This window comes from Choloepus didactylus, chromosome 9 (assembly GCF_015220235.1).
Source record: "Choloepus didactylus isolate mChoDid1 chromosome 9, mChoDid1.pri, whole genome shotgun sequence".
NCBI lineage: Eukaryota > Metazoa > Chordata > Mammalia > Pilosa > Megalonychidae > Choloepus > Choloepus didactylus.
In genome coordinates, this window is record NC_051315.1 from 114468312 (window position 1) to 114480777 (window position 12466).

The 12466-nt window shown below is 40.5% G+C and overlaps 1 protein-coding gene across 5 annotated transcripts in view; it reads right to left on the reverse strand.

Moving 5' to 3' along the window:
* EPHA4 (EPH receptor A4) overlaps nt 1-12466 on the reverse strand; it is a 142509-nt gene that overhangs the window by 86275 nt on the left and 43768 nt on the right. Inside the window, exon 4 of one of the 5 annotated variants that reach the window (XM_037849147.1) lies at nt 827-933. The exons of the other annotated variants lie outside the window; for them this stretch is intronic. Within the exon in view, the coding sequence (XP_037705075.1) occupies nt 914-933 (20 nt within the window). The 3' untranslated portion in view covers nt 827-913. Of the gene's footprint in view, nt 1-826; nt 934-12466 lie in introns of those variants that run through there. 5 annotated transcript variants of the gene reach the window in all.

Below are 12466 nucleotides of genomic sequence, written 5' to 3' on the forward strand. Positions count from 1 at the left end.
TGCGTATCACTAACATAACCTAAATTCATATCAGATGTACAAAAACCGTGACTCATCCAAGCCAGATCTCTAGACCAACCTCTAAAAATTAATGTAAACAGCTTGGGAAGTTTAAAACTTTTTAGGATTCTATTTATAAGATGCATCCTTCCTGGATCTAGGAAAATGGTTTAACATCTCTTTGCTAATTACTCTTCCCCTCTGTGTATCACAAAGCAGTTGGAAATCATTAAAATGGCCTTCCAACCAGCCATCAAAATGGATCACTTTTGTGTCTGGAGAGCTGGCACCATGAAAAGATCTGAGTTTTATTTATTAGAATAGGAAACTTTTTTTTCCTAGCCCTGAGGCAGGATCTTTCTGAGAGGCTTGGATTAGAGGGCAAATAAATAAATAAATAAATAAATAAATAAAAGATGAAGCCATAAAACCTTCCCAGGGAAAAAAAATAGCATAAAAAATTTTTGACAGGTGGATGATCACCTCCATGAACAAAATGAAACAGTTTTTTTCAAGGCTATGTCAAGGTTACACTTGGCATTACAAAAAAAAAACAGCAGCCAAGCATCTATTCCACGCATGTGCAGGAAGTAAACCTTGGGAGGACTAGGGGGGGAAGCCAAACTCAGCAGTAAGTGGACCTGAATTTTAGTCCTGGCATTTACCAACTGAACAGCTATAGGCTTCAGTTTCCCCTGAGGGCACCAGACTAAATAATTTATAAAATCCCCTTTTAATCCTCTAAGATTCCAAGCCTGTACTGTTCCCATGATTTGATAGACTCAATGGTTCTGATATAACCTAAGACATTTTAATTAACACTAACGTCATTCACAGCTCGGTTCAAATTCAAATTCAGATTAGTCCAGGATGTGCATCTTCACCTGCAAGCCCATCTTCAGAACTCAGGATCTTAGTGCTGCCATTTACCAGCTGTGGGATTATAAGCAAGGGGCCTGAGTTACGGGATAATAAATCAACTTTTCCCAATAAATTCATAACTTCAAACTTTTCACTGAATTTTCTCTTACCTGTCTTAGTGGAGATACCTGACCGTTCTCGTGTTCTTTTTGCCACTTACTGAAACACAGGTCAGAAAAGAGAACGAGGAATGTCCTTCCCCTAATTATGTCAAAGTTCATTCAATCAATATGTATTGCTGAACGCCTACTTAGCCCTGGCAGAGGGAGGAGATGGATTCTAGTGGTGGGGATATGACAGAGCAAGGGAGTAAGACCAGTGATGTGATAGACACTGACGGGAGTGTGCAAGGGGGGGAATCGGAGTGGGTGCTTAGGAAAGGTCTTTCTGAGGTGATCCCTGAATTAGGACCCCAGATAAGAAAGGGCCAGCAAATGTGAAGATTTAAGTGGGAAGAGCATTCGAGGAAAAAGAGAAAGTTGCAAAGGCCCTCCAGTCAGAATGTATGAGAGGAACCAGAAAAAGAGTTCTGGGGCTTCAAGAATAATGCAAAGATTGCAATCAGAGGTCAGTGGGGCCCACATTATAGGATCTTAACTCACTGAGGCCTTTAGATTTTATTCTACATATGGCAATGTGATTTGCTAGAGATTTTTAAAAACATCATTTTGGCTGTTGGGGGAAAACGGATTGTGGGGGGTGCTATTAGGAGCAGGGAACCTGCTATGAAGTCGTTGAGATAGTCCAAAGGGGGAGAGGATGCCTCAAATTTGGATATGGGGGTGCCACCGTAGAGCTGAGACTGTAGTTGGGTTACAAGTAAGAGACTTAAGAGACTAATTTTCTTCTCCCGCAGTCACAAGATGTTCTTCTAAATGAACTAAAGATTCCAAACAAGTGATATAAGGGGCAAATCTTGATTTTCCCCTTGGCTCTGTCCTTCAAAATGAGTCATGTCTAGATCTACCTGAGCAGACAGGGACATTGCTGCCACCGGTAATTATAGCCCAAGAATGCTTCCCACATTTGCTAACACAATAGCCTTTATGAGTCCTGGCAACCAGGTCCTGCGCTCTGACCACTTTCAGGTGGGCCACACCTTGATAGCAGCTGCATGACAGCACCCGCTGACTCGGAAGGGACCAGATTCCTGAGCATGATGCAAACCGGAAGTAAGAGTGCAGCTGGAACAGGAAGACAGTGACTTGTCAGAGGCCGCAGAAGCAAATGACAGAGTTGTTAGTTTCTAGTTGACATTAGGTAGCTGCTGGTGTGGGCAGCGCGTGTTGTTTTGGAAGTGAGATCTTAGCTTCCCTGCTGGCTCACAGAGCCAAATTTGACCTAATTAATTGGGAGGTAGCAAGAGCTGGCTTGCTGCCAGGAAAACTGAGGCACCTGAGTGGATTTATTCCTATCCGGTTCTGTTCACACCTTTTTTTCCTGCTATCTTAGGGGTCTCTGCCCTTCTGCTCCAGTTCAAAATGGTCCTCATCTCCACCTTGTAAGAAACAAGAAACCTCTCCTGAAGCCTGTCCCAAAGAAGAAGCAGTCTCTCTCTCATGGACCCTTTCTCCTACCCCTCCTTCTCCGCAACTGTTTCATTGCTCATCTCCCCTGTCTGGCAGCAAATGTGTCTATCCTGTTTATATTATAACCTTTAACACTTAGCAAAGTATCTGGCAAGGGCAGCTGTTTGCCAAATGTTTGTCGACTGACTGTCTGACTGACTGAATGAATGAATGGTGGCATGGTTGCACATAGCATCTAAACCTTGATGAGTATCCCTAGAAGTATGGACACAGAAAGCAAATCAGACCACCCGAGGCTGTGAACCGAGCTGGACCAGAAGTGTACCAGGTTCACTTTCCTGTTCCCAGGTTCTCTTGGCCACTGTGACTCTGATTTCCCTTCAAACTGCTTGGCAACAGTACCAGCTTGCCTGACAGTTGCCAAAAGGCAAAGAGGACAAGACTTCCCCAGGCAGGCAAGGAGGGTCTGCTGATAACGCTTAAAGCGTGAGGGAGAAAGAGGGCAGTATTTTAATGCTTTCTTCATTGTGAGCAACTGTCACTCATCAGTGCAGGAACCCCATGATTCTGATCCCCCAACAGAAAGGAATACAGAGAGCAGCTTAGTTTTTAAAAGTTAAAATATTTAGATAGGAGTCATTTTCTAAGGAAAAAGCGCAGTCAAGGTTGGAGGGGGTGGGGTTGGTAGGGGAAGATTTAAGTCCTATCAAAGGCAGACTTGGGAGTTCAGGCAGAGAAAAGTTCCTCCTAAGCTCATCACATCCTCCCACATACAATTCATTTGGCAGAGTTCCTTTATTAACAAGCAGGTACATGACTTAACCAAAAAGCAGTACAGTGTAACAGCTAGGGTGCCTATAAATGTAGTTTTAAATTAAAAAAATAAAAGGGCATCAAAGAGGGAGACATATAACAATACATGATCCACGAGGAAACCTGATTAGATTAGATTCCTATGGCCACAACGGAAGCCCAAGTTTCCTAATTTAGTTTAAATGCAGTTTCTGAAAAGGGGTGAAGGAACGTAGAGTCAGAGCCAGCAGAGCTGATATCAGTCCCAACACTGACAACAGAGGGCGATTCCAAAGCAGGAATCGGATGGAGAGAGGTGGAGAGGAGGAAAGCTCCACTGGTATCAAGTGAGAAAACCCATTTCCTTTCCTTCAGCTCTCTAGGCTGAGAGCGCAGAATTGCCTTCTTCTAGTCCTGAATTATATCGATGCTGATGGCACCGCCACTTTCAAAGTCAATCCAGGAAGGAAGTCTCTCAGGTTTTAAGAATAAAAGAACATTTAAAAGACCTGTGCTTACACCTCGGCAGGTAATCTCACTGCCCTCCCCCCTACGTGGAACCTGACTCCCAGGGGTGTAAATCTCCCTGGAAACGCAGGATATGACTCCTGGGGATGAATCTGGACCTGGCATCGTGGGATTGAGAACATCTTCTTGACCAAAAAGGGGATGCAAAATGAAACGAAATAAAGTTTCAGTGGCTCAGAGATTTCAAATGGAGTCGAGAGGTCACTCTGATGGACATTCTTATGCACTATATAGATAACACCTTTTAGGTTTTAATGTATTGAAATAGCTAGAAGTAAATACCTGAAATTATCAAATTCCAACCCAGTAGTCTGGACTCTTGAAGACGATTGTATAACAATTTAGCCTATAAGGGGTGACAGTGTTAATTGTGAAAACCTTGTGGCTCACACTCCCCTTATCTAGCATATGGATGGATGAGTAGAAAAATGGGGACAAAAACTAAATGAAAAATAGGGTGGGATGGGGGAGATGATTTGGGTGTTCTTTTTACTTTTATTTTTTATTCTCATTCTCATTCTTTCTGATGTAAGGAAAATGTTCAAAAATAGTTTGGGGTGATGAATGCATAACTATATGATGGTACTGTGAACAGTTGATTGTATACCATGGATGATTGTATGGTATGTGAATATATTTCAATAAAACTGAATTTAATTAAAAAAAAAAAAAAAAGACCAGTGCTTAGTTGTAGAACAATCAAATCAGCGCTTCAAATGACAGGCAAAGATAACATTCCAAACTCACAACCCAAATAAACAAATGCAGGTTAGCCCCAGCACACCTCTTACAACTTACAGAGTCCCAGCCATGCTCTCTCAGTCTCTCTGGATCAAGATCTTTTATCTTCCTCTGTAGTTTCTCTGTCTCTCTCCTTTCCTCCTTTACTTCCTCTCCCATTTTCTTTACTGGCCATTATCTAGAATTAAGGTTAATTTTTAAATACCCATTTTACTTAAGGAAACATGATGTTCAAGTTGATGACATCATCCCTGCATTTAAAATCTTTCAATTGTTTCCGTTTTGCATAGCATAAATTAAAGAATTCAAGAGCCCCCACCTCCAATTCGAATTTGTCCCTCACCCCCTTCAAACACCGTATGTGTCAATCAAATCAAACCTGACTGCATACCATTTGCTCCCCCTTGGACTATTCTTCACATCTTGCCAATACCAATAACGAAATCTTAACCTGTCTTCAAAGCCCCAAATCAATAGGCTACCTCTTCTATCAAGCATTAGTACATTTGGGAATCCGAACTCAAAGCTACTTTTGTGTACACAACACTTCTTCCTATATGCCTATTTGAACATATATTTATTTCCCTTATTATCCAGCAAGCAACTGGCAGACCCAAAGGACAAGACTTCTCCTCACAAGACTTCTCCTCACCACACACATATACATGCGTGCCACACATACAGAGTGTGCCTAATATCTTACCTTGAAGATAACCGATGTGCCTTCAGGAAGAGGAAGTTCTAAGCTTACTAGTCAAGTTTTTTGAGACTTTAAACTTTATTTGAACATCAAAACATTTTGATGACCCTCATTGACAGTTGCACTTTTAGTCTGCATTCTTCAAAAAAAATTATAATGACAAAAGGCACGTTGGATAACTCTAAAATATATTTGCATTTTATGAACCATAGTAGCATCAGAATACATTTGAAAAATAGGGAATGTGAGAGACTGATTATTTCATTCACAGCGGGGCTTGGTCTGTATCATGACACCCAGGGACACCTTGTAATAATTCCTTCCCTATTCTCAACTCCTCAGACTCTATGGCCCACTGTTGTGAATGCCAATCAAATAGTTATTCTTTGGCTTAACTTGAAGCAACCAACTTCACCTCAAATCTGCCCCTCTGTAAGGAAAAGAAGAAAGCTCTGCACAAGACTAAATCCACAGAACCTCACGCTGAATTGAAAGCTGCTGTGGAATATAGAGAAGATGAGATCCAATCTGGCCTTGAAGTTTTCAGATGAAGTGTCTAAGACAAAAGAGATACTGTAACCAAAACAGAACCGAGGAAGAGGAGTTGGTTTTGGAAAGAAGCAGATGCAGTCAATTAGGTGGTGATCGCATCTGTGAAGTTTGAGTTGAGATGTGCAGATAGCAACTGGAAATACAGGTTTGGAGGTCAGATTTGGAGAACATCTACAGAGAGCACAAGAGTCACAGGAGTCACAGGTGTGGACGAATTGAAGGTTCTGAAAAAATTATCAAGAAAAAAAGCTTGCAAATAGCTATTTTCAAAGGCAACTGAAGAAAAAGGAATTAAAAAAAGCAGCAGAGGCAAAGGAACACAATGTAAGCATGACTTAGCATTTACTGAGCACCACCCAGGGAGGAGGCTAGGCACTTTAAATGTGTGACCTCACAAAGGCACCTGAGAATCTCAGTATCCAATGCCACGCTACTGTCATCATGCCACACAGCCTCAAGGAATGGTCAAAGTCACCGAGGAACTGGGAGGGTACATGAAAAAGTAGTCAAGGAAGATCAGAATTCCAAACATTCAAGTTGGATATCAAGAAAAATGAGGCTCCAAAAGATTTCTGGCTTATCAATATTAAGGATGTTTGTAACTTTTGAGAGCAGTATCAGGCAGTGATGTGGATGGAAGCTAAATGATAACATTGGTCCGGTTAATAAGTCACAATGAATCAAGATGTTAGTTAAAAATACCTATGCAATGATCAATCTAGAAATGACACAAAGGTAATAAGATTTCTGTTACCACACAGGTCACTGTTAAAGGCATTCGAACATACCTTGGATGAAATTGTATCCCCTGGACCAAACTGGCATATCCAATAATCCTTTCAACCTTGCCCAAACTATGGCTCTAGCAGGGATTTCCCAAAAATCATTTACTTGGGTTCCATTTTCAGGATTTTTACTTTCCGAGAGTCAAATCATGTTCTTAATGTTTTTACTCAAAACCCAATACCTCTTGCCATAAAAGGAAGGTGACAATAAAAGTAAAATCATAATTATTTAAAAATTTCAAAACTATGATCAATTTAAAAATTGAGAGCTACAGAAACACCAGTTTGCCTCTCATATTGCAGAAATACTGACAGCTTGGTAAGAATGGCAAGTAGTTATCTGGGCTTTCTACCTGCAGTTCCATTACTTCATTAGATCCTCTCATTAACCCTAAGAAATAAGGGCTATTACTAACCGATTAGTTCATTTATTCAAATATTTTTTGAGCAACTACAATGTGTCAGACAGTGTTCTAGGGGGTGCCGTTTTGTTAAACTGAGGTGGGAAAGAAACAAAAAGTAAGTACATATAAAATGACAGGTGTAAGAAGTGCTTTGAAAGCCGGAGAAACAAAAAGAGTAAGGTATATTTCGAGTGAGAAAACTGAGGCACCAAACAATTCTTTATCTGCACAGAGTAACAAAATATTTATTAAGTGGGCTAGCAGGGGACAGAGGCAGAGAGAATGGCTCCAGAGCAAAGACTTCCAGCTCTGTCTTTTTGCGGCCTCCCGGCAGATGTTAACCCTACTCCTTAGCACAAATACTCCACAATAAATGAGTATTAAACAGATCACATTCTGCCTGAGTGTACTTCAATGCCAACCTTCTGGATAAAAGAAAGAAAAATAAAACTTAAGAATAATCACCTGCATATAGTCAATAAGGCAAGTGACAAAGTAAATGTATGTTATTATAATTCCTCCAGTGTTTTTCTACCTTTTTAGGTCTTTTTGCTAAAATGAGAATGAGAATGCAGGGCAGTGATTAGTTAACATTAAATTTTGGTGTATGAATCCTCATAATTTGCCAAGTTAACCTTCTAACTTGTCTTACATCAGGATGAATGGCACCTGGGATATACAGCTGAAATTTCCCAGTGAAGCCTACGTCAAGGGAAAAAGCAACCTAGAGAAAAGTAGAGTCCTATTTAGTGACCTTTCAAAATTTTCCAAATGCTTAAGCAGTTACATGAACTTTAAATGTATTTTAATAGCTTGACTTAAACCAGAAAGATTCAACATGAGAAATTTGTACTTGGACTTCTCAATATATTCAACATCTCAAGTGTCAATTCAGATTGCTAAACACAACCTTGATCAGTTGCATAATCTATCTTCATCAGCATCAAAAACCCTGAATTGATTTGATCACATTTTATGTTTACTGACAATAAGTTAAAATGAACATGGCTCATTTTTAAGGGTAAGCTTTTCCCTGATTCAGAGATTTAAAATTAAGTTTTCCAAATAATGATCATATTTTTATAGCACCTTAAGTTCTCACGTGTCCCAACTATTTTCTTGTTTACCTGTGATGGATGCTAGAGGGAGAGAAAAAAAAAGGGCAAATTTCACAAATTCTAAAAATGAGTAATTTTATGGCATTCAGAAGGAGCTATTTTCAATACTCAGCAAATTACATGCCCAAGATAGAAATTTCCACTTCATAAAAGAATGTGATAACAATTGATGATGTAAACTAGACCAATCTGTCAAATAACGCAGCATTCAAAATGGCCTCAAGGGAAAGCATCTGCAAGTCATGTCCCCCTCGCAAGATGTATTTGGCGAGGACATCCACTATGCTGCATGAAACTTCCATTCAGGCTGATGAAAACTTGTGCTACAATTAACATACAATCTATATCTTAAGTTAGATGGTTAACTTTCTGACTCATGATCTGGGTATTAAGAATTGTGGAGGAAAACAAGTCATCATGTGCTCCCCTAAATTACCTTTCACTTAAACAAGATAAGGGGAGGTTAGGTGGGGGAGCTGTCCTTTACTTAGCTCCATTAGTTCCAGCAGTGAGGATGCTCAACTCACACCTTCCCCATGTTTCATCGGTGAAGGCAAATGATTAGACACACTTTTGTGATCAGGTGGATTTGAATTAAAAGATGATGCTGCCACTTGAGAGCAATGGGACATAAGACAATACTTAACTCTCTCAGCTGTAGCTTCCTCAGTAAAATGGGGACAGCATTATGTGATGAATTATTAGAAACTGCCCACAGAGAACTTGGCAGAGCACTCGAAATATATTGCTACTAAGGATGCTAAGGTCCTCTCCAGGAAACATAAACTTAGAGCCTAGATCCTCTACATAGAAGTGCTTCTTCCTGAAACTGAGATTCCCTGAAAAACAAATTCCTAAGAAAAGAGGCTAGAAGTGGACAAAGAAGAAAAAAGAACTGAGCACTTTTAGGGTCTGTGTCCCCACAGCACTAGAAATAGTGTGTGATCCTCTTTACAACTCTCTGAATCAAATACTGCTTTCCCTATTTTATTTTCAAGAAGAGAAGACTGAAGTACAGCAAAGGTTCCAACTAGTTAAAATGGCCAAAGTCAGAGCCAAATCAAGGTGTATCCCATTCTATAAATAGTTATAACTAATGTTTCTTAAATGGTTATGGCTGAGCATTTTATATATCTAATCTTATCAAATGCATGAGACAACCGTATGAATAAGAAGACACATTAGCCCCATTTTGCTAATACAGAAGCCGCGGCATAAAAAGTTAAGCAACTGCTCAAGTACACACAGCCAATAATAAGTGGTGGGTGCAATTAGAACTGAAGCTGTATAATTCCAGAACTGCAGGCATAATTCACACATGCCTTAAAAAGCCTCTGCCTTTCCCCTATGTGCTCAGGGAATAATTGAATCCAGGTTGCCCATGGACAAGGAAAAGTCACATATTCCAAGATGCACACACACCTCCACACACACACACTCAGAGAAATACACACAATGCACACATAGAAATACACACACATCTACAAATACAGACACACACACACATACATACCAATTTAAAATGAACAGCACTAAAATCGCAGCCTACTAATTTGTTCTAGAACATAAGAGAATAAACAAGAATGGTGTGGAAATCTAGTAAATTCAACGTGCACCACTGCTGTCTTGCATTGCAAGATTCTTGCTAATAAATGTGCTCTACTCTTGAGTGTCTCCTCAGAACGACCAGTGTCCATGCCCATGAGCGCATGCCCTCCTGCCTGTTCCCTCATCATAAAGCATTAAGAGGAAGGGAACAGAGAAAGACAAAAATGAAACTATGACCCTGTGACAAGGGAGCTGAAATGAACAGATGACATATTCCTCAAAAGATGCCCTAGACCGTTGGCCCCGATCTCCAGGTTTAGGACAAGGGTTCCGACCCACAAGACAGAGGGGTCATAGTCTGAGGCAAAGGCCACTGGGACTCCACCCTTACCCCCACCCAGCCATTTACAGTGGGCTATGGTGACCCCAGCACCAGCAGTGGAGGGCCACCTGGGTCTGCCAAACACACTCAGGGGTGTACAAGAGTTGTAGCACCCGGGTCTCCACACTTTCTTAGAGCCCATTTCTCAAATCCCTCATAAGGATTCCACACAAGTTGAATCAGACCTGAAGATACTGATGGCATACATTTACCTTATAACAAACCTATGAGGTAGATGCTCTTATTATCACCATTTTACAAATGAGGAAATTGAGGCACAAAAAAAAGATGAACTAACTTGTCTGTCGCACAGTGAGGTAACTGGCAGGACAAGTTTTAGACTGGTGCAGCCCTGTAAAACCCTCCCTTTCTATGCCCCTCTCCCCCTAGTGTCTGAGGCTCAGGAGCAGAAGCCAAGTTACCTTTCCACATATTAAAGGTATTTATACATCTTCCCCAACCCACATCCCCATTACCCCCATTTCCCTTTCCCTCCCTTTCCCACACGCACAATGCAACAGGCAAACCTTATCTGTTGTCAAAAACACAGAGCTATGACTGTCCTATTGTCTCTTGTGTAAATGCAGCAAGATTCCTGCTATCAAGAGCATAGCAGAAGTCTGATAAAGGTCTCTTAGGTAAGAGAGCAAACATATTAGTCTTACAGGAGAATGTATTCATTGAGTTAAAATTACACAGACTAAAAGAGAAAGATGACCAGAGCAAAGTAGCAAATAGTTGCCTTGCTAAACTGCCTCCCTACTACAAATCTCCTGTGCAAATAATCCTATTTCCAGGCTGGATAACCACCTTAAAGGATAGTAAACATTAACCATTAGATACATTAAAAAAAAATCAAACAGCCCATTAAACATTTTACCTGCTCACCCACCTATAATCCCCAGCTACCTTGTGTTCACTTTATACCTGTTTCCTTTGAATCATCATGGCCAAATCAGAACACAGGTTTCATTATAATGATAGTATTATCCAATCCTTGCAGTGTTTGCTTGCAAAGCATTTTCATACATCTAATTTAATGAAATGAATCATCAATACAATCCAGGAAGGTAGGAGTTGTCCCATTTCCCTGATTAGGAAACTGAGCTTCAGGGAGATTACCAGCCAGCAGAAGCAGGAACTAGATCTCCTTCCTGATTGCAAATCCAACAGTGCTCCCATTCCATTTTCTATCCCTCAAGCTGCCATCCCTACACCTTTTTTTTTCCCCTATCTTAGCCTTCTGAGGCCTGCTCTTCTGTGTCATCTGTAAATATTCTACATCACAGACTTTAAAATATATTTCAAATGCTCATACAAAATAAAGGCATGCCCTTAGCTTGTCATATATGACCCGTGATACAACTAGGTAAAGAATAAATTAGCATGTGCAGTCTCAAATAAACTAAAAGCAGAGGGCATTAAAAAAAAAAAAAAAAATCCCACCCATGTGCACCTATCCCCCCAAAATAAGCAAAAATAGAAAAAAGACCTGAAGAACATAAACAGTATATTAATAGTGGTTGCCTGGGTAATGGGTCGGGGGTCATTTTCTTCACTGCAATGATCTATACTTTATAAATCTTCTATAATTAACACATGTTACACTGTTTGGGATCAGAGAAAAATGATTTTAAAATGCTAAGCAATTAAAACATTGAAAAGCCAAGTCTGGTGAGGGAGGAAGGAACCTCGGCTGCTAGGACCAGCCAGCAGGGACTTATTTTCCCCGGTCCTGAGGAGACCTGTGAGAGGGAGGGGTGAAGGCGGCGGCCACTTTGCATAAAGCACAGGAGGGAAACTGAGCAGATGGCTTCCTCTCTCCAGCAGGGACTGCAATTCTGGGAAACACCCCTCCTCTGCTCCCTAGGGGCTGTCAACTGTTTCCACACCTAAGCAAGCTAACTTGTAACAATAGAGAATAACCATCCTCTGAAACAAGTCTAACTTTTTTTTTGTATCTGAGAGGGAGTGGATTATTCTGCAGAGAGAGCTGACTGTTTCGTCCATGCTTTGGGCTCCGGGAAGCAAATTTCCTTTAGTCAAGACTTGAAAAAAAATTTGAGAAAGTTGCTGAAGGGTGCAACCTCTTTTACCTTTTCGTAGTTCCAACGTGACTTACTTTGAATCAGCATGAGGCTACAGACATCGCACTGTACAGGTTTCCAGGTGCTACACCATGGAGCTTCTAAACACAAATAAATGAACTTTTCCCCTCATTTGGGGAAAGCTACCACTATATGTTTTCCTCAACCTGGAGGTAGAAAACTGGTAACAGAAAAGGTGTTTAAATGTGAGTGTTTTAATGTGAGGAAGTCCGACCTACCACAAAACCACTTGTGAAAAGGGAGAAAAACAGATTCAGAAAGTGAAATTATATCAAATATTATGTTAACTGAATATCAAAATGATAAACCCCAAAAGCAAACAGTTCAGTAGGGGCAGGTAATAAATCATAATACTTGT